Raw genomic sequence first — 23,219 nt, forward strand, 5'->3', positions numbered from 1 at the left:
GAAGAAGAAGAAGAAGAAGAAGAAGAAGAAGAAGAAGAAGAAGAAGAAGAAGAAGAAGAAGAAGAAGAAAAGAGGAGGAGAGAAAATGTGAGGTTGACCTTAGACCATGGCCACAAAATGGGCCCCAGTTCCTTCCCTTCTGTCTTTATCTGTGCTTCTTGTATCAGTCCTGAGGTTTGGGCTATTGGTGTCCTTGGCTTGTAGGCTAATGGCTGATTAATTCTACTTCTACCACTGGCAAAAAGAAGCTGGATAACCAGAAGGAAGATGGCAGGGTCATTTCTGGTGGTCTGCTTCCTCTATGTGGCATTGTGTCTCTCCCTCCTTCCAAAGGCTGGGGAGAATGGAAACATAACAGAGTTTTGCTCCACATCCCTCTGGATGAAAGGTGCCTGTGTTGGGGGACACTGCCCAGACCTGAAGTGGTCCCATGTTCCACCCTCATCTTTTCTGAGCTCATCATTTTGAGCCAACAGCCTACATATTCCTCTGTCCTCAGGCAAAGAAGAGGAATACAAAAAAAAAAAAAAAAAAAATCTCATAAATATTCTCCTGGCCCAGACTGGGTTTTCAGGACTACCGAGGATCCTAGACACACACACACACACACACACACACACACACACAGAGAGAGAGAGAGAGAGAGAGAGAGAGAGAGAGAGAGAGAGAGAGAGAGAGAGAGTCATCCTAGCCACAGGCATCGAGGGACATTGCTCTTGCTGCCAGCTTGCTGGTGCAGGGAGACTTGGAACCCTGGGTGGTGTCTGTGGTCGTAGGCCTCCTCTCCTCTCACCCTGCCCCAGTCAGACAGGAATTTAAAGCTTTCTTGGCCAGTTCCAGTTAATACTGTTATAATGTAACAGTTGCCCTCCACCTTTGGCCTGTCTAGAGGTTTAAACTTCATGGTAGCACTGAGAGGACAGTTACATCAAAACCACTACTCCCCTGCCTTGAAGATCCAGAGCCCAAGAGAGAACTGTATCTCGGGTAGTGGTTCTCAGCCTTCCTAACACTGTGACCCTTTAATACAGTTCTTCATGCAATGGTAATCCCCCAACCATAAAATTATTTTTGTTGCTACTTCATAACAATTTTGGTTCTGTTATGAATCATAATACAAATACCCGCCTTTTCCAGTGGTCTTTTGTGGGGTTGAGACCCACAGGTTGAGAGCATTTGATCTAGAGGAAAGGGAATTCCATCAGAACGAGTCTCTAGTGAGACAGTTGTATCCAATACACTGCTCTGTGTGTGCCCTTCTTGAGGAACTCTGCCCCCGCAGCTACCACTTTTAAAGCAATCCATTAAGGTTGGATATAATTCAGCAAGAGTACATGAGTATGTAGCTAAGGTGAGTTTTCACAGAGAAACCCCACAGCCAGGATCCAGATCGGAAAACAGTTTCCCAATCTCCCCAAGGGTTTCCTCTGGTCATATCTGCTTCAGGTTTAACCAGTGTCCTGACTGGCAGTGCTCTAGGTTTTTCTGATTGATGAGGTTATTGTTTGACTCTATTTTGATACTGGGAATTGAGCCCAGTTCATTATGCACCTGCTCTACCTATCCTAGCTTTGCCTGATTTCCAACTTTATATAATTGGAATCATAACAGCATATGCCTCTAGAAGTCTGATTTCTCTTGTCTCAACTTTTAAAAGAATAATATTCCAATTATGTGAACACACCAAAACTTTTAAACCATTCTGCTATTGACTGATGATATTTGACTTGGTTCCAGGTCAGAGTTGGATTTTGTCGTTGTTTTGCATTTTTGTTTGTTGAGTGGCATCTCATATAGTCCCGGCTGGACTCCAGGTCACTGAGTAGTTGAACATGACCTTAGGAGTGGAGGAGGGCATCTCACTAAGTGTCCCTGTCTGGCCTCTAAGTCACAGAGAGATTCTTGCCTCTGCCTCCCAAGTGCTGGAATTAAAGTCCTGGGCCACTGTGCTCAGCGACCTAGAACTCTTGGTCTGCTTGCTGCTGCCTCTTAACTGATGCAATATACACTGTCTGTTTGTCTGAAGAACGGTTCAGTATTTCCTCAACTAATTTGGCTCATACCAGTAACAGCATCATAACTATGAATATCGTTCAGATATTTTTGTAGTTCTGCCCTTAAGATTACTATACCCAGTACAGTTTCCTCTATTTAAAAAGTTACCTTTAGTAACTTCAAATATGGGATTCAAAGCCACCTCAGTTTATTCTTTCCCCATCTTTCCTCAAAGAGACTCTGAATACTCTGTTGTTCTGAAGACTTTAAAGAGTGCATTCATGACATTCATGACATCCTTGGAAGCCAGGCCAAGCCGCTGGATGAAAAGTCACTGTGTCTTTTGACTTCTTACACTATCTGTGTCATGTGCCATGTTAGCCAGTAAATAAATAGTTTCCTCTCATATCACATGTGGAAACCTGTCTAAACCATAGGTCACTCACTGTTGCTCCAGACTTGGGGCACTTGCTAGAGAGTCGTTGAGAAGCCAGTCCTAGAAACTGAGCCAAGTCCATCTTTAAAAGATGGGGTGGTTTGAGAGCTGGGAGTGTGTGTGTGTGTGTGTGTGTGTGTGGTGTGTGTGTGTGTGTGTGTGTGTGTGTGTGTGTGTGTGTATGACTCTATGGTAGAGCCCTTGACTGACATTTACAAAGCTCTGGGTACCGTTACCAACACTGAAAACAGGAGGGGAAAAGCAAGTGGTTTTCTTCCTCTATTGTGACTTCTGCCCTGGTTTCTGCAAAAACAGGAGACTTGTAGAAACCATGTGTGGCAGAATACTAAGCTTCTTTTGTAGTGTCTTGGGCTCTTTGAAGAGAAGGTTTGATGTTCACAAGTTTAGAGTCCCTTTCTAGACTTTGTCTGTTTGATGAAGCAAACACGTATTTCTCCTGTGTCTTGAGCGTTCCCATTCTTTCTCAAGGAAACCAGAAAGAGAAGCTTTTCAAATTGGGTCATGATTGAAAGGCTGATGAAAGTGAACCCTGTGGAACTAGGTTAGGTGAAGCTCTAACTCTGGGGGAACAGGCTCGGACCTGCCTGGAGTGAGTAGATAGATGTTTGCTAGACTGACCGTTTCTCTCCAACCATCCCCTGAGCTGGCTTACTTCAAAGCCCTAAGAGTGCTTTCAACATGGCTTCCAAGAATTCAGTGAGGGTTTGCCAACCCTCTGCTCATACTGTTGCCAACATGACAATTCTGTCCAGCCTAAAGGAGTATTTACTGAGTGGATACATTTTGTTAAGGTTCCCCCAGTGGAGCCTAGAGATTCACACAACACAGAAAGGACACCCATTATATGACAAATGGGTGTCATATAATGGGATGAATGCAGAGGACTACAGGAATGTGAGGGATGGAGGAGAGAGGGAGAGGAAGTTGGGGAATTCCGGGTCAGTGTGGGTTTTAGAAAAAATGAGACCTGAGATCCCTTCATTAAAGAATTAATTACACAGGTGAGACTAGCTTGCGATTACAAATGCCCCAGAGAGCCATTCAACGTGCCTCAATTCTTGTTATCTAGGAAAGTTCTTTTTCCAAAGAGCATTTACATTTTCTTCTCTTGATTACTAACAGTAGGAATGTATATTGTGAAAAAGACATATCATAGAAAATAAAGTGATGCACAGTGATGCATAGGTTCTTCCCATCCCTGGGGATGCTGGGACAGGAGGATGGGGACTCTGAGATCTGCCAGTGCTACAAAGAAAGCCCTATCTCAAAACAAACAAAACAAACAAACAAACAAACAAAAACAGCTTAGGAGGTGGGGGTGGGGGGGATGGGGGGTAGGGGGGATAACAAGTTCAAGGTTATCCTTGGCTACAAAGTAAGTTAGTAGTCAGTCTGAACTACAGAAGGCCCCGTCTCAAAAAACAAACAAACCCCAAACAAACAAACACACATGAGTTCACCTACAGAGGCAAAACCAGGTACTGTTTCTGTTGTATAAAAAGATAAGAGAGAGAAGGAATATGTTTTGGTGGAGGTGTAGTCAGGTATGGAGGAAGGGAGTACCTCCATGGGCCCATGCTAAGGCATCCCTTTCCCCTGAGGGACCAGCCACTCCTATAGTATAGAATAGAGTTTATTTAGGTCATGGGGAGGGGAGTTAAGAGGGTAGTAGAGACAGAGAGAGTATAAGTGGGGAGGGGAGGGGAGAGGCAGGGGAGAGGGGTGGAGGGGGGAGGAGAGAATAGACAAGGCTTGCCATGAGCATGTAGAGAGAGTGGGGAGGGGAATGGGGAGAGAAGGGGAAAGGGCAAGAGAACAGGGCAGGAGCCAGAAGGCAAGAGCAATAGAAAGCAGAGGAGCAAGCAGCCCCATTTATAGTGAGTCAGGCACACCTGGCTATTGCCAGGTACCTGTGGGGTGGAGCTTAGACAAAATGCTAACATTCTGTCTCTTTGCTGTTTTATCTCAGCAGTGTGTAGTCCCCCATTTTTGTCTTACATTACTAAATATATTTACATTACTAAATATATGAAAGGTAGACAGTGAATGAGTGTTTGTCAACTGACGAGGGTGTTTTTGTTTTGTTTCTTTTAACATTCTGGTTCTGCTTTGGGTTTGGGGTGTTAGTGTGGGATGGTGTTTTCCTTCATTTGTGTTGCTGTCATTGCTTGTGCTCCGTCAGCATCTATGTTGCTGGTCTACTCTTAGATCCTCCTACTTCAGCTTCCCTAGTGTCTGGGACTACAGACCTGTGCCAGGGCCCTCATTGGAGTCCCTGTTTTAACCAGTGGCACCATTCTGTGTCATGGTTGGCGTCTCTGTCAACAGTAGACTTTAGCCACCTGAGTGTAACACTAGCAACACTCTAGGGCTAGATTCACTCTACACCTTTATTTTTCTTTGGTCTTAAGGATCAAGCCGGTGGCCTCATGCATCCTGCTACAGAGGCAGGTGACGACTACTACTATGCTGTAGCCCTGCCCTGTTTTATCTGGCAGCTTTGCCTCCTGGCTAACTCGGCTCTGCCAAAGCTGTGTGCTTAGTTAGAATTCTGCTGGTGAATCGGTCCTGCTAAGCAATAGCATCAGTGTCGGCACAGCCGGAAGCACTTAAGTCGTAGAAACCACGCATGTAGGGAATGCATGCCTGTCTGTGAAGCTGCAGGCTGGAGGGTAGAGCCAGCTTGGCTCCTCCTCCTGCCTGAGCTCAGCTCCGAGGGCAACCAAGACAACAGGCTCTTTGTTTCCATTTCTTATTTTTACAAGAACAAATGAAAGCCTTTGCCAGGGCTGACTCCATATCTGGCCTTTTCATCTGGAGCTGAAGAGGAAGCTGCAGAGTGGGATTACCCCACTCACCGTTCCACCCCTACCCCACCCCCGGTCTTTCTTGTGTAAAAATGGCTGCCCTAGGTGACACCATCAAGTTTTGTCCCCCAATTCTCAGTACTTTACTCCTGGGCCTCAGGAGGCAAAATTTTTTTTAAATCAAATGAAATCCTTTAAAGAAAAATATGATTTTTTTTCTTCCTCATAAATATCCCCCTGCTGTTCATCAGTAGAAATCACTTTCAGGAAGTTGTGGCTTCCTCCCGCAAGAAGCAATAGCCCTCAGCCACATGGAAATCAAATCCATACCCAAAATATAGTAGGGTTTCATTTTCCTTTTAGAGTTTGAAGGGATATGAGGTCTTCAGGGAATTAAAGCGGTAACTTGTAGGAGGCTGGGAAGCTTCAGAGGTTGAAAATGTGGGCCCTAATATAATGTAATATAATATAATGTCCTTGCCTGGCGTGCTCAAGGCTCTGGCTTTGACCTCAGTACCACAATGTGAACAGAAAGGCAGCCACAACTCAGAAAAGTGGGCCTGTGTGGATTCTGGGGGGTTGGGGTTTTTTTTATCCTTTTCACCTTGAATAAGGAGTTAAGTTGGATGGCTCAACTATCTCTCCCAAGTCAGCTAAATATGCAGGGATTTTACAAAATCGTGACTCTCCAGTCCTAGGCCATTACCCTCCCCCTCTGTGTCTTGGCTAGTAGGTAGAAGGTCCCTCAGGTCATCTGCCAACCTTTGTGCTATAAGCCAAACTTGCACACTAGAGTCTTGTGTCATCAGGAATACATCTGGGCCTCCTTTCGTCTCCAGGCTTAATGTTACCAAGAGGGTTTAACTTAGCCTTGAGAGTCAGGAATTGCTGCCGTGCCTGGAGGTGTTAAGCAATCACCATATAGCAACCAACCAGTGGGTGTTTTTGAAATTGAAGGTTTCTGGGAAGTTTTGTGTTCTTGGCATATGTGTGAGAAATTGTTATTTGTGCCAGAAATATTTTTATCAGATGCACTTTTTTCCTGTATGGGCTCTTTATAGTTCTTCATAAGGAACCTATATTTTTCCCAAAAGAGTTGACCTCAGCCCAACCATCTGTCACACACCACCACCACCCACCTCCCAAGCCAAAGCCTGGGATTCATCTCCCACTAAATGTGGTCTCTGATTGGCCACTGCTGGGCATTTTGCTACAGGATCAAGGATCTGCTAATACATGAACAAAATCATGGTAGACACAAGACTCTATCCTCTGTCTGGTCCTTAGTTCTTAAGATGGCCTGAGCACTAACCTCTCAAAGCAAGAATCCTGGGCACTCACATGTACCAGGGGATGGGTCGTTAGATTTCAGATCAAAGAGAACTCAGGAGAAGAATGCTAAAGCCCTTTTGGTCTGTGTTCAATGGTCCCCCTAGTATTGTTTCTTCAAGCCTCTGTTGGGGTGCCTGCTTTAACTGAAGGGTTGTTCTCATCAATGCTATCTATTTTCTGGTTTCTCTTGTGAGCCCTAAGCTCCTTCTCCCAGTACTGCAATAAGCACTCTGTATTTGGCAACTTTGGACAGAGTGTTTGTCAATGGTGTCCTACTTTGTCCTTGCAAATCGAGACTAAATGTCATGATTGGCTTTATACCCTAGGGCTAGCAAGACTGTAAGAGGAATCCATGAGCAATGAGGAAGGAGCTGCTAAAACCTCAGAAGTATCACTCTGCAAAGAATGAGGCTGCTTCCTGCCCTAGGCCCCAAGATGGCCAAAGGCATGACTACCTTGGCCACCCATTTCCAGATAAACACACAAACAAGAACCCTTTGTCTCCTGAGGCTAGAACTAAGCAGCCACAGACTTCTTATCTGAGCACCTGGCTGAGGGAAGAGCTGTGTCTAAAGTTGAACTTAAGGATCCCAAAGTGAAGCTCAAACCAAACACGCAAGAACGGCTCTTCTTGCTCGGGAGCAAGGACTATCCACCTACTACCTCCCACTCAAGCCTCTGTCATGCCTGCTCTGGGCTGACCCTGAACATGCTTCATGTGAGATCAAAATGTGAAGGGGTAATGCTTTGGCGATGTACAGACAGCAGTGAGGAGATTACAGTGGCTGAAAGAGACTGGGGGGAGGGGGAAGGCTAGGAGTTGAGCTCAGTTTTGACAGGTTGGAGGGAGCCAGATAGAAAAATGGACAGTCAGGAATAGCTTAGCCCTGTGGGAGTGTATATGGTTAGCATGTGTAAGACCCAGGGTTTCATCCCCACCGCCAGACAAATTAGTAAAGTTGGAGCAGTTTAAACTCAGCAAGGTGGGGCGAACCTATCAAATGGTAGCTCTTACAAGCTGGTCTTCTCTATGAATCCGAGAGAAAGGTGTGTAAATATTAATACAGGAAGAAGATTCTCCTTTTCTAATCTAAGATGTCATACCCCATTTCAATCATCTTTCCTATTCCCTTTCTTCCTATCTTTAGTATTAACTCATGGATCCCTTAAGCTGATTTTCCTTATATATATATATATTTTTTTTTACTTTCCTTTAAAAAGGTCAATTTCTTCTCTCTACCATGGTTGGGAAATACAATTGTAAAAGGTACAATACTACTTACTACACTGTAGTTTAAAGACCTGACTTGGCTTTAGTGTTTATTCTACAGTTGGACCTTGCATTCCATAAAACAGAAAAAGTGATGGGCAGAACAGATTTGTAAAAACTGACATAGGGGGGCTAATAAAGCAGGGCAGAGTGAACGAAATCGGATCAATCCTTCGTAAGGTGGGTGGGGCTGGAATCAGAACGACAGACCTCAGGCATCAGATTCCTTCAAGTACTTGCTGTGTACAGGTGAAGGTGGAGGGAACTCCCTCCTCTCCAGTGGAAAGCTGCCTTTTCTGACTTGCTATTTTGCACTAGTTGGGATTTCTCAGAAGGTCACATAAGTGGCTTCATTTCACTTTGGTGACATTGACATTAGCTAAATACTTTACCTTTTATTGTGTGTGTTTGTGTGTGTGTGTTTCATGCATGTATGCATGAATGAAAAAATAAAGAAATACAAAAGGAAGGGCACGACGTCTCCTAGGCATGGTGAAGAAGGTTTATTATAGATAAAAGGGAGAGCATACTCAGAGGGGGAGACATCTGGGAGAGCCCAGAGTAAACACAGTTAGACTCAGCTGGGCCATGTGAGGAGAGATGGAGATGGAGGGCAAGAGAGGAGCTGCCGACCTGTGTGTGTAGTGCCCATGAGAGCCAATAGAGGCTGTCTGGTCCCCTGGAACCCTGTGAGTGCTGGGAATCACAGCCAGGTCCTCAGCAGGAACAGTGTGCTTTGCTGCTGAGCCATCTTCCCAGTCCCTGGTTATGTGACTTTTAGCCTGAGTGATATTTATCTTAGACTCTTACAACATTGCATAGGCGTTCAGGCCAAAACAGTGGCCTCCTGTGTTTCCCATGCAATGCCATTAAAGTTAGTTCTACTCAGTAAAGCCCATGCTTCTACTAGCTGTCTTAATTGCTCTGCCACCTTTTAGGAAAACTGTTAGTTTTTATTTTTATTTGTTTGTATGGTTGTTGTTGAAACAGAGTCTCATTAAGTAGCCATGCTGGCCCAGAACTCACTATATGAATCAAGCTGGTCTTGCACTCACATCTACCTCTACCTCCAAGTATTAAAGGTATGTGCCACTAAACCCAGTTTATTGTCACTTTTTAGCCAACCACTGGAATGTTGGTTAAAATATCTAAATGGGCTATGACTCACCTTGCAATCCCAGCACTGTTGAATGGCTGGACAGGATTGTTGCATGTTTGAGGCATCTTGGGCTATGTTTTAAGTTTTGGGCAAACCTGAGCTACATAGCCAGACTCTACTTTGTTCCCAGTGGAGTTGTTTTGTGTTTGCATTTCGTAGCAGAACTGTAGCTTTTTGTGCTCAGTGATGAAGCATAAGCCATAATTCAATTACCAGCCAAGGCAAACTGGAAGTTGGATTTGACTTAGTGTTTGTTTCAGTTTTCCTTGCATTGACAAGATTAGCACCCATTTGGTTATACTTGGATTCTTATATTTGGAAAATTATGGAGTGAATTTATGCCTGCATTCTATAACTGCTCCAGGAAAACAAGAGAAAATTTGTTTCCTTTAACATTTAGAACCAAACATTACTGCAGGCCCATGGTAGAGCTCTTTCCTGCCATGCAAAAGGTCCTGGGTTCTATCCCCAACACTGAAACACAAGTAAGTAAAAATAAAGTATAGAAAACCCACTAGGAACCCTAGGGAATGGCCTTCAAGTTCAAGAACAGCAAGGGGAGAACATTCAAGGGGCACTTGGCTGGAGATCCAGGGGAAGCCTCACAAAGCAAGTGTTACTAAGATCCCACCACCAAGTTCTTCAAACCCCAGACCTCAGGCAGCCCATATCCAACATAGTCACTGGCCTGGAAGACACAGGCATTGGCATCTCTTCCAAAAAGTGAGGGTTTCACACCCTTGTACGGCCCCAGGGAAAAAAGGAGGGTCTCTAGGCCAGGCATTAGGAATTGGAAAGCAGGAAATAAAAGCCAGATGGTCATTCAGTAAGTTGCAATAATTATGGGCACCCAAGGTGTGTGAGCACACACACACACACACACACACACACACACACACACACACACACACCTGTCCCACTCAGACCTTCCCAATGTCTCCAAGTGACTAGATTTCCATGCCTCATCAGTAGGCTCCTAAGTAGAAGTGAAATAGAGACCTTGATCAAGCATAAAGATGTCTTTGCAAGTGAAGGTGGACCTTGAACAAAGCAGATTCCAAGGCACAGGTGTGAGCACTGGGGCTGAGTAGACACGGGCTCTCACACATGTGAGCATGTGTCAAGCAAGGGACCAGGTGGGCTTAGTGAATTCCATTGAGGAGCTGTCAATGAAATGTTTTACATTTATTTTGTCCACATGTATGTGTGTTGGGGGTGGGGCATGGGAGTGCTCGTGCCGTGGTGCACACAAGTAAAGGACGCTGTTAGGAGTCTCACCTCCTGTCTTGCTGAGTGAGGGGCTCTCTTGTTTTTGCTGTTGTACTGAAAACTACAGGGTAGATAGTCATTGGCCTTTTGAGAGATTCAGTGTTGGGAGAGCTTCCTGTCTTGGCCTCCCATTTCACGCTAGGGATGCTGGGGTTACTCATGTGCACTTTTACCTGGGTCCCAGAGAATGGAACTTAGGTTTTAAGGCTTCTGTGGACACTGCTTTTACTAGCTGAGTCATCTCTCTGGCCTGCAGTGTTTAATTTAAAGACAGACACACAACAAAGCTTTCATCCTTAAAAGAAAAATGAGACACATAGGCACAAAGTCCTAGTTGCTCAAGTCAATATAGATGTTTCTTACACACAAAGAGAAGGTCTAGGGATCCTTGTCGTTTTATTTGTTTTTATAAGCTTACTGTGTTTTGTTCTGACAAAGGGAAGACAAAATTAAAATTTAGTTTAAATATCTTAACTGGGATGGAGCAACGTATCATTCCATGAAACAGAATGAGAGTGAGTAGCCATGAGCCGAAGAGACGGGAGGTTGCTTTATAGCCACAAAGGTTTCCAAGTAACTTTCCCTGTAAGGTGGGAAGAGGAAGAGAGTAATCCAGGAATACAGGAAGGTCTCAGGAGGCTGCCTAACCCAGACAACCCAGGGAGGTAGAGGCTTGAGGAATGGAGGTAGGAGGATTACAAGTTTGAACCAGCCTGGATACCGAGTGAAACCTAGTCTTTAAAAAGGGAGAAAGGCACACACCTTTGATCCCAGCACTGGGGAAGCAGAGGTGGATCTCTGAGAATTTGAGACCAATCTGGTCTGCATAGCAAATCATAGGACAGTCGGGAATACATAGAAAGACACTATCTCAGAAAAAAAAAAATGAGGACGGAGGAGGAGAGAGAAAATGATAACTGGTTAACATGATAACTGGTTAACATGGGCTACTTTAGGGTAACCTTTTTACTTGATTAAGGCAGAGGGGATGTGATTAAGTCAACGGAAACCTTCTTATTTGGGAAACTGGCTGTTACCTCTCTGTTTATTCTTTCTGGGGCTTGTTTGTTCCTAGTATTCTCTGAAAGAAAGATAACAACTTGATTGACTTTGAGTAGCAGTGACTCCACTTTGATTTCAGGCTACTTGTTTAGGCCTGGGGCAGGAATTTAGTCTATAACAATGGAGTCCTATAATTTTTATTTGGCAGTCCCTATACTCCAAGGCTGAAGACTGGACCATCCAGAGCACTGTACATCTTCTGAGACCCAATAGCCAGGTGGATATGGATTGTTCTTGATTGACAGTAAGAATCCGGCTTTTGCCTTTTGTCGTTGTTGTTGTTATTAACACCTAAACTAGGATTCTTATATTTGGAAAATTATGGACTGAATTTATTGTGCTAATATTTTTCTGACTGAAACAACCTCACATCAATTTTGATTCACTAAATTCGTTAATAAACTAATATATCTATTTTGGACAGAGCCAGGAATCAAACCCAAGACCATGCCCATCCTAGGCTATACACCCTAACCTCACATTTGTATATGTTTTTATTTTACCGTCTCACATTTCATTGGTGAAAAAACAAAACTAAACTATAAAGTCAACATAAACACTTCAGATGTGTTTGGATGGAGCTTGGGAGAAGGAACAGTGTGCTGGGGTGTTCAAGAAGGCGTCTGGATATACCATGGTCTCTAGAACTGGTGCTGCACTGCGGACTCCTCTGACATCCAGGTTCTGATCAGAAAGTGAAAGAGTCTCTCCTTGAGTCTGCTGCGCAGCCTCGGTTTCTTGGAGATGAGCCTAATCCTGCTGATTCTAATGAAACTATATCCAGCATCGTCCTGGCTGTTTTGCTGAGAGTTCTTCTCACTGACCCCTCCACCTCCTCCAACTATTAATGCCCAGTTCCCAGAAATGAAGAAAGTGAAAAGGCCCATCATCCCACACTCCAAAGAGCGTTAAGTCAGATGTGACCTAGGGGCAACAGGTGCTTGAGAGCTCTGTTGGAATACTCAGCTGTCTAACTCAGAGCCATGATGCCGGGCTGTTGTTTCCATGGCAACAGATGTAGGCTATGAGTTTTCCAGTGGGTATTTATTCTCCTCCCATTGTCCCCTGCCCTGTCCTGCTTCCCACTCTCTTGCTGACCCCCGTCCCCTCAAGTAGTCCCTTTTGCTTTCATATCATATGTGTACATTGTTAAATGTAGATGCTTCACATGAGAGAAAATATACAATATCTTGTCTTCTGTTACTCTTTTCCGTCCCTCCTCCATTTAAACCCCCTCTGTCCTGCTGGACTCCTCCTCATTTCCTAATGGTCTTTCTTCCACTGCACTTAGCATACATTCACAATCCTTTCTTGCTCTCAGGCAGGTGAGTCTTAAGGCAGAGTCACCACCTGGTGTTGAAGGTACCATTTACAAATAAAACAGTAACGCTCAGAAAGGGAGCTGGTCCAGGTCTCACATGTCTGGACCAGCTAAGAGAGGGACTTCAGGCTTCCACCCTGGAGGCTGGCCCTTGGGCCAACACACTGTGACCATGTCATTAAGTGCCTGGATTTTATCATGGGATGCCTTACTAACGTTCTGAGCCATGCAGCCTCTGTCAGCATTTATTTACATAGAGACACCTGTCTGTCTGTCTGTCTTAGAAGTCACTGGTTTCTATTACTCTCAGATAGGTCTGTATTGGGTGGAATTCTGCAGAAGCAGAGGGATTCTTATGCAGATGGTTTCTGGAGAGAAGCGCTTGGGAGCAAGGGGATAGACAGAAAGGGAAACAAGGCCCACAAAACCAAAAACCAACCAAACAAACAAACAAGCCAAAACCTCTAAATCTCACTCCAGAGATGCCCCATCTTGAGACAAGAAGGTCATGCCTGCTGGGCAGTGGTGGCGCATTCCTTTAATCCCAGCACTTGAGAGGCAGAGGCAGGCAGATTTCTGAGTTCGAGGCCAGCCTGGTCTACAAAGTGAGTTACAGGACAGTCAGGGCTACCCAGAGAAACCCTACCTCAGGAAAAAAAAAAAAAAGTCACTCCCTTTTCCAGCCACACCTGTATGTCTGGAGCAATGATTGCTTCCCAGGGAGATGGCACAGCAGTCTCAACCTGTGGGTCACCACCCCCTTGGGGGTTACATGTCAGATATCCTGCATATCAGATATTACATTATAATTCATAACAGTAGCAAAACTATATTTATGAAGTAGGAATGAAATAATTTTATGCTTGGGGATCACCACATGAAGAACTATATTAAAAGGTCGTACCTTTAGGAAGGTTGAGAACCACTGGGTTAGATACAGCTTCGCAGGCATTTCCAGGAGAATGAGGAGGCTCTACGCTGTTGGTAGCCAGTGTCCCTAACAACCAGGGTGTGGGCTCCTGTCCTGGAGAGAGAACTCAAGAGGGGTTGGCAGCACACACCTGACAGTCCGTATTTCACCCATCAGCTCTTTTCTGAAGATTATCCCTGATAAAAGCCACGTTGTCCTGTAATAATACGCTATAAACCTCACGTGGCTGGTTGGATCAAGTCAATACCAAAGACTAATTGCCAGGTCTAATTTATGGTTTCTTCTTTATGAGGCTCCATGAATCTTACTCACCATCTTCCTGTCTGTGCCCTGACTGCTTAGGTTGAGGTCAATCCTCAGAGCAAAGAGCTTTAAAAAAACAAAACAGAAAAACCTCAAGCTGGGGAGGAAGATTCGTGGGCTGTGACTGTCTAGGAGAAACAAAACACCTCTTGCCTGACACATGGGAGAGGAACGTGATTGTGTTAGACACTGTCAGATTTGGACTTGTTAAAATATGGTAAATTCGTGTTGATAGGAAATGTTGGGCTATGGTTTTTGAGTTATTTTGGTTTGGTTTGGTTTGGTTTGGTTTGGTTTGGTTTGGTTTGGTTTGGTTTGAAATGCTGAGGAACCTACCGAGGGCCTTGAACATACTAGGCAAGTGCTGTATTCCCATCTCCCTGACTCTGAAATAATGATTTTGAACTTTAAGCATCTCTTTAGTGGCATGTTACCATCCCCTCCTCCAGCCCCCTAACAAAACCAAACAGCTAACTGATCAGAACCCAAAGTGCACATTTTCTACTTAGCTCTGCAGTCAAGTGACACGTACATCGGAGTCCTCAGATGCACAAGATGCGTGTTCCCCAGAGTCTGGGAGAACTCAGCGGCTCTGGTCCACCAGGACCTACAGAATCAGAATTGTGGGGGTCAAAACCAGGAGTCTGCGGCTGCACCAGTCCCCAGAGGATCCCCACACTCAAAAAATTGGCAAGGTGTAAAGCTTTTAAATGTGGGTCCAGTTGGATTCCCCTGCATTCTCATACCCACATCCTGCCTCAAAGTGTCATTGACTTGACCTGGGGAGCAGTGTCACTATTGACTCTAAGTTTCTCTGATGATCCCTGTAAATGGCCAGGGTAGAGAGGCAGTGGTCGTCAACTCACCTGTGCAAAAGGGATTTTAGCATCAGCTTTCCTTGGAAGAGTTTGTCCTTTTACCTCTATGAATCGTCACTTTAGGACACCCAGAGGGACTTCAGTGGCTTTTGCATAAAGGATAGCTGTAATCTCACTGGCTTGATCTCTTGGGTTCAACTGATCTTTCTACCTCAGCCTCCTGTGTAGATGGTGCTTTAGCTATGCATCTAGAAGAAAAATGAAATATGGGCTGTTTAGATTGGTATAAAACCAAGACACTGGGGCCAGAGGTGGGATGGTCCCTGGTCTTCCCAGGGCTCTGGTTCTGTCTCCATGATGTCAGCATGGCTTGGCTGTTTCTGAGGACTGGCATCACCCACATGGACAATCTCATGTGTCCTTTCTGCAACCCTCCACTCTTTCATCCTCCCCAATCTTGAGGCTTTATCTAGTGCACACCCTGGGTGTGTGTTTGATGACTGAATATATCCCACACTGAGCATGCATCTTTGGCCACAAGGATTAAGTCTGATGTTCCTGCTGCCCGTTCCAGGACTGTGCTAGGGACTTGTTCCTTCCAAGTCAGGAAAGGTATCAGTGTTAGGAGAAGGAGAGAGTCCCCAGAGCTAAGCCACCTTGGACTAGAATTTCAGGACTCTTCTCCCGAGCATGTACATGCTCTTGATCAAGATCTGGCCCCTGATCCTTTTGTGTGTGTGTGTGTTGTGTTGTGTTGTGTTTTTGAAACAGGATCTCACCTGTAGCCTTGGCTGGCCTGGAACTCACTATGTAAATCAATCTGGCCTCCAACTCAAAGCCAGCCAAACTTCTGGTGTTAAAGGCCTGTGCTCCACACTTGGCTGCCTTGGATTTCTTGGTCCTTCTACCTCCATTTCTAAGTGCTAGACTTACACCGGTCATACGTGTGTGTGCCTAGACCAGCACCCTCTTTAAAACCAGCATCATAGTACATAGTGTGGTGCTTCAACAAGTAAATGATTGATTGCATGCTGGTAGAGTCCCGCAGCTCCATACATCCTCAGGCCTCAGTTTGCTCACTCCTCACCTACAGTTAAGTGTTGGCAGTAAAAGAGGCTTATTTGTCGATACGATTCACAGACCACAAAACCTCTCCATTTGTAGGACATGAGTCATTCCGGAGTTTTTAGTGGATTCATGACATTGTGTAGTCCTTGTCGTTACCAAGTACCACATTCCCTACAACTTCCAAAGACACCTGGTACCTGTTTGTAGTTGATTCTCATCTCTCTCTCCTTTAATCTTAGCCAACCACTAACCTACTTTCTCTCCCTAAGACTTTTCCCATCCTGAACTTGTGCAATAGAGTCAGATAATACTGTGACCTTAGCTCAGTGCCCCGTTGCCCCACCACCACAGCAGGTGACAGACTCACACACCTGGCTCTTCTCACTTAGCATGCTGTTCTCCAGGGGCATCGTGTGGTAGCCTTCCACTTTGTAGCTGAGTAATCTAGCTTAGCCTCTTATCAGTAGTCACATTTTGGGTTGCATCTCTGGGGTTTTTTTTTATGGTTTTTTTAGTTGTTTATTTGTGGGGTTCGGGTTGTTTGTTTGTTGCTGTTGAGGCAAGGTCTCACTATGTTCCCCCATCTGACCTTGAATTCACAGAGATCTGCCTTAGCTCTACTGCCTGACTGCTGAGATTAAAGGCATGTGCCACCTCACCACACCCAACTATAAAAAGCTTTTAGGGCACATATTTGTTGGCTTTTATGAATAATGTCATATGATTTTACAAACATCACATACAGCACCATTGAATTATGATATTTTTATTATCCATAATGTTGGGGATAAAGAATATTTAGGTTTGTAAGAAGAAATGAAAACCAGTAATTTAGATACACAACAAATATGCTTAAGTGTGTTTTGCCTGTAATACAGCACAACAGAACTTGTGTTTGTGACAAGTGCTTTTAAGCATTGAGACTTCAGGCATCAGAAAGCCTGAAATTTAGCAGTTTGACGTTCTGTCCTCCAAGTAGCAAATACTTTAGCCCAAAGACAAACAAACCTAAACCAAACAGTTTATGGTACTTAGGACCTTTTGAAAATACAGGTAGAGTAAAATAAGAAATGAATCTGTCCTCCATACTTTTTGACTGGAGGGTGGTGACCCCAGTGTATACATATGCTGTGACAGATCTGATCAGTAAGTTCCAGGGAATAGCATCAGTCACTGAGCCCTGTTCTTTTCTTTATTCTAGCATGGTGAGACACAAGGATGGTGGCTACTCTGAAGACAAGGATGGGAAGACATGTCCCCGAGACTCTGGCTATGACAGCCTCTCCAACAGGCTCAGCATTCTGGACCGGCTCCTGCATACCCATCCCATATGGCTGCAGCTGAATCTGAGTGAGGAGGGGGCAGCAGAGGTCCTGCAGGCCCAGCCTCCAGGGGTAAGAGCCAAAACTCGGGAGCTGAGGCAGGTATGCTGCTGCCTGACAAAGGAACACTTGGAAAAATTGCCAGAAAGTTCTTTCCAGCTCCTGGGCCATATGGCTTCCAGTATAGACATCAAATACCATGCAGGAAAATTCTGGTCCATAAGACAGTTTCTAGGAGTAGATTCCTTTCCAGGCCTGTCTTCCTGTCTTCATCTTCTCAATTATGGGACTGTATGGCTCAGCAGGGCGCCAGGGCATCAAAGGAAGGAAGTGGAGCCCCTGGCCAGAGGTCCAGGCCTGACCTTCTGAGCCTGCTTCTGGATCCCTGGTTGTTCCCTATGCTCTTCTTTCATTCTGAGTTAAGGAACCCTGTGAGGTTCAGTCATTCATCTGGGAATACAACCTTAGAAAGGTCTGTGACCAGAGGCTTGTCTTCTTGGGCTTCCTGTATTTTCCTTGACTTTTCAGTAGCTTTCCATGTCAATCAAAATCTGATTGTGTTTCAGCAGCTACTACCTATCTGGGGCCATTGCTTCCCCTTTGTCAGGCTACTCACTGTAGCTAGACATGGCGGCCTATATCTGTAATCCGGGTACTTGGGAGACTGAGGCAGAAGGATCTAGGTTCAAGACCAGCCTGGGCAATGTAGAAAAACTGTGTGTGTGTGTGTGTGTGTGTGTGTGTGTGTGTACACACATATACACATATACATATATACATATATACTATATGTGTGTATATGTATATATACATATACACACAAATACATATATACATATATACTATATGTGTGTGTATATGTATATATACATATACACACAAATACATATATACACACATACACATACATGCATATATGGCACTAGGGAATAGCTCAGTAGATAAGGCACTGGTCATATAAAGTATAAGAACTAGAGTATGGACCCACCAGCCAATCTGTGAGCTCTGGATTCAATTGAACAGTCTCAGTAAATATAGCATAGAGTAATTGACAAAGATACCTGATATCAACTTTGGGTCTAAATAAATAAATACCACTTCACAGCTCCATTTCTTAAAAATAAACAGCAACAGCAAAACATTATTCAGTGTGACTGGCATATCCTGTGTTGTTCACTGTGATAAGGTCTCACCTCCATTGTAGCTATTTAAGTTCTAACACACTACAGTGAATGAAAATAGCAACTCAGTTATGGACTTTCCCTAACCACATTTTCAGTACTCAGGACTCACAGGAGGCTGCCATAGGGGAAGGTTCAGGATAGAGGCTCTCTGTCACTGTAGAACATCCCTCTGTGTGATGTCCACTTCCAAACAGAAGACAAATACAATAAATCACAGACAAAATAAGGCTTAAAGCATATGATAGATACAAATAGATACAAAGTAACTAAGCCATACATGGATAGTATGGGGAAAAATTCTATTAACAGCTAGCTGAGGAATGTCATAGCAGCAGGGTACCAAACTCAGCTTTAGAGTCCTGTAGCTGCCAGGGCCTACCTCTGTCACACTCTGTCCTTACAAGTGAGTCTGCCTGTCTTTGCTTCTTTCTTCCTTCCTAAATACAGAAACAGACAAGACTAAGAATTTCATGATGTCAAGACCACTGGGCCTGTCAGTGCAGAGGTGGGCCTGCCATGTGCTGCTGTGTAGCTGGAGTCCTCCCAGCTCCAGGAGGGGCTATGAGGGGCACTATTTGATCATCCTTGGAGAGAATTCCTTAAGCAGCCTACTGGGCTGTTGCCCCCAGGCTTGGTCTCTATGGTCAGAAACTTCTTCCTGGGAGCCTCTGCTTTCTACCAATTGATTTATGTGCTTGTGCATTTCTGCCAAAAGTTCTGAAGCAGGACCTTACCAGGTAGTAGTTCCCCATCCTGCCCTGCTCCCCTCCTGGGTGGGGCATAGCCATTCCTGCTGAGGCTTGTATGAGGAGCAAGCTAGCAGAATAGTCTCTCTATCCACGTACCTGAGCTCTTGACAGAGCCTTCCTGACAAGATGGGGCAGGCTGAGGACAGGCGCCATGTGGACCAGAAGTGATCATGGGGGCTGAAGGAAAAGCAGGTGGCTAGAGGCCTGGTCCTGGTGGCATGAATGTATGAATGTACTGAGGATGTTTCGGCACCCTTAATTAAGCAAGAGGTCTGTGGACAGCTCTGTAAGGAGCCTGAGTGTGGAGATAGTTGGTTTGTCTGGCCAAACAGTGTCTGTCACACCTATGCAGCACAGGCTTTTGCCAGGCAGAAGCAGCTACAGATACTATGTGAAGGGAGTAAGCAGCTCTGCTTCAATACAGAGTTACTCACAGAAACAGGACCAGGGTGGATGTGTTCTGCAAGCCTGACTTTGTCAGCCCCTGCGACATAAAGCCTGGAGAGCCTGTACTCCTGATCGCCTGGTCCCTAACTAGTCTCCAGGGAAGTCCCTATATATATATTTTTTTCATACAGGGTTTCTCTGTGTGGCCTTGGCTGTCCTGTAGAAGGGAGCTGTGCTTCATCTCTGCCAACAGCCGCCTCTCAGAGCTTGGATCCCTTACCCCAAACACATTCACCCAGGATGTTATTTGCAGGGCTTCTGCCTCAGTTTTAATTTGTCCCAGAGCCCAAGTGATCAGATATGTGAACCAGGAGAGTTCCGTGGATGTTCCATTGTTACTGGGGGGTGAGGGGTGGGGGGACTCAAAAGATTTTCTGGTCACACCTTCCCCCAATAAGCATCATGGGTAGTGTAAACATAAAAAGAAAGGCAAAGATCTCCAGGGTGGGGGTGGGTGAGGGGGTCAGCTGTGAAATACTGTAGCAAGAGAGAGAAGGTGAGCATGTAAGGTTCGAATGCAGAAGAAAGAGATAACTACTGTGGGATCTTTAAGGAAAAGGGACCATTTGCTATAGACAGGGACCAGGACTTAGCCAAGGCCACCACACTCTGCACTTCACTTGATTGCAGGCAGGTGGATGATGCTTCCTGGAGCTAGGAGGACTCAACCTACACAGCAGAGCATGGCTGGCCTGCCTCTGCACTGGCAGGCCCAGTGGCCTTGACCTCATCACTGGAAATTGTTTTGGTCTAAAACAATTTGGTGAAGACAGTGTTAGGACCAGACGGAGCAGCCTCAGTGTTGGCTGGGGTGAACATCAGAGACCTGATACCTACCTCCCAAATGAAGCAGCCATTGTTTTCCTTCTCAAGGTTTTTGTCATTGTCTGACTTGACGTACTATCTCATTTTTCAAAGGAAGCTAGAAATTCATATTCAAAAGCAAAACCTAAAACTAAAAAATAACTGCTTTTTTCACTCTTAGCAAATTCGAGTTCCTCTCTCAAATTTGCCATGAGCTCACAAATTTGCCAGTGAACTCACAGTTTACCATCTACAGTTTGACCATGTGATCTTTGTTTAGAATTTGTTTCACCCACCAAGACAGCTATTTGAGACAGTGCAAGAGTCACCAGAATGCCAGTGCAAACAAGGGATCGGTAAGGTTGGGATCCATCAGAGTGAAAGCAGGCTTCCTCTAAGCCCCTTTGAATACGTTATTTTCATTTCATGTGCATTGATGTTTTGCCTGCATCTATTTTTGTGTGAAGGTGTCCACTCCTCTGAAACTGGAGTTACAGGCAGTTGTGAGCTGCCATGAGGGCACTGGGAATTGAACCCTGGTCTTTTGGAAGGGTAGCCAGTGTTCTTGACCACTGAGTCACCTCTCCGGCCCCTAAGCCCCTTTTGAAAGTGAAGTGTCCTCGGTAAGCTCTTAACTTTCTCTGTAGAGTGTCCTGCACCGAGCTGTCTATGGGAAATGTTTATTCACAGGGCGTCATATATAGGAAAACGCATGCACCCGGGTTTCAATCTTCTTAACATGTGTTTCGTTTTCCTTCTCCTAGATCTTTTTGGTTCGGAAATCCTCCAAAATGCAGAAGAAAGTCCTCTCCCTTCGCCTGCCCTGTGAATTTGGAGCACCTCTCAAAGAGTTTACTATAAAGGAAAGCACCTACAGTAAGTGTCAGATAGTGAGGGCAGGGCTGACGGGAGGGAGCCTGGACTTTGATGCAGACAGATGTGTCTAGTCCTGGCCTTTAGCTTTGGCTTTCCCATCCCCACAGTGAGGCGATGTTAACCTCAGAGCAAGTCATAGGCCAGTTAAACAACCCATGCATATTGTGTGCACCCTAAGGCTTGACACATGATAGGGGCTGAGTGTAGACTTTCTTGCCCTGTCCCCTGTTGGGTACAGTGTTGATTGGGTGCCCAGGTTTACTGATGACTAAACCACAGGGCACCTGCAGCTACAGAGCCCTCTTTACAAGGTCTAAAGCCAAAACTTGTATCTACACATCTTCATGACTAAATGAGCCTCTTTGCACACAAGTTCCCTCCAGGTAGTCACTGTTCAGTCTTCTATGAAAGGCAGTTAATCAAGATGAATCCAGCCCCATGGGCAGATGACTAGCTGGAGATTTGCCGAGAGTTGTTGCTTTGCACTGTTTGGTTTTCTTTCTGTTGTCTACTTTCTGGTCATTGAGAATGTGGAGTTTCGAGAGGCCAAGTTTTAAATAAAAGAGGGAACACACAGTTCTGAGGTACTGCCAGTCTCCAAGAAAGGGTCAGGAAATGGTCTGCACAACAGAGTGGAGAGATCTGAAAATTCTAGGTTAGCAAGCTGAGGGGTGAAGGCCAGGAGAATTGGGGAGCCCCAAGGATGGAGCGTGGCTTGGTCCCTGCATTTGAAGGTGCTGAGGCTAACTGACCGGCAGGCATGAGATTCCCGTACCCTCGTGTCCAGTCTCCTTAAGCCAATAGCCTGACATAGGATCCATGGACGTGACATTTCTGGCACAGGAAACCCCTGCCTGCATACATGATCTGCTTCAACCAGGAACTCACACAATCAAGGGTGACTGGGAAACAGGACCCCCGGGGTAGGCTGAACCTGGGGAACGATTAAATACAGATTGAATGCCAGAGATAATCTGACAGCACAATTTAGACCCACAGCCATTTTAAAGACAGTGGGTGTACAGTGAGTTAATAAATAATGAATTTACGTTAAATTGACCCCGTTATTCTGAGTTGGCTTTTGAAAGGTTGCTGGCCCAACCAGCAACAAGTTCTCCTGGCTTTTAAATCCCTTGCAATTCCCAAAGTTCCCCATGACAAAGAAACCACTTCCTTCCCTCTGAAGCACACTGTTGTCAGGAAACCTCGGGCCCCACCCCTACCCCTGTTTATTGAGTTTCCTGAAGCCAGAAGTTTTGCTTTTTTTTTTTTTTTTCTCCATCAGATTCCAAGACTTCAGTCATCCCCTCTAATCCTCCCCAAGGGACTTACAAGTGACTGAAAGGGCTAGTTTGTACAAAGCCTTATCCTATCCATCATGGCTTACTGCAGGCCCAAGTCCCAAGATAATGATATCTACCCTGCTAGCCTATATCCTATACACATTGGGATGGGAGAAGGGCTTACTACAATAACAGATATTTTAGCATTATTTCTGGAGGATGTAATGAACACCTCCAGAAATATATTCATGTATAGTTCTTTGACGTAAGGTATTTCATTAAATGCACATTCTATTCTACTGCCATCCTTCTGGCTGGCAGGGAACTGTTCCTGTCTATTTCACAGGTGAGATGGAGGTGGTTGGCCAAGGTGTGAGGATTAGAAACCAAGCCACCCCTGCCTCCACCGTCTGGGAGCCATACATGTGGCAACAGCGCCTTGTCAGAAAGCATCTTTTATTTGGGAGCTTGTGTGATGGGGCCAGGCAAGGGGACTGGATTTTCGAATCTTTATATAGAATGTATCTCAGAACTGATTTCTAGAACCCTTAAACTGACCTCCTGGTTCACGTCCCTCTGCCTTGTGTCTACATGAGAGGGCTTCTGACTTACCAGAGGGAGTATGGCACTGAAGGTCCATAATCTAAGAAGAAAGGTTGGGGTGGGGGGACCTTTAACCCACTACTGCTGAGTGTTGGTGGCTTCACAGTACAGCCAGATGAGCCCTTGCCCCTGCCCAACTCTGTGCTCTGAACTTCAAAA

General features: G+C 45.2%; 1 protein-coding gene across 7 annotated transcripts in view; it reads left to right on the top strand.

The window, feature by feature from the left end:
• Rin2 (Ras and Rab interactor 2) overlaps window positions 1-23,219 on the top strand; it is a 206,732-nt gene that overhangs the window by 146,750 nt on the left and 36,763 nt on the right. For 5 of the 7 annotated variants that reach the window (XM_029472237.1, XM_029472240.1, XM_029472239.1 and 2 more), the window contains 2 exons: window positions 16,994-17,186; window positions 21,063-21,174. In XM_029472237.1, coding sequence (XP_029328097.1) covers window positions 16,994-17,186; window positions 21,063-21,174 — 305 coding nt within the window. The other 2 variants (XM_029472256.1, XM_029472265.1) reach the window with 2 other exon arrangements.

This window comes from Mus caroli, chromosome 2, assembly GCF_900094665.2.
Source record: "Mus caroli chromosome 2, CAROLI_EIJ_v1.1, whole genome shotgun sequence".
Lineage (NCBI taxonomy): Eukaryota > Metazoa > Chordata > Mammalia > Rodentia > Muridae > Mus > Mus caroli.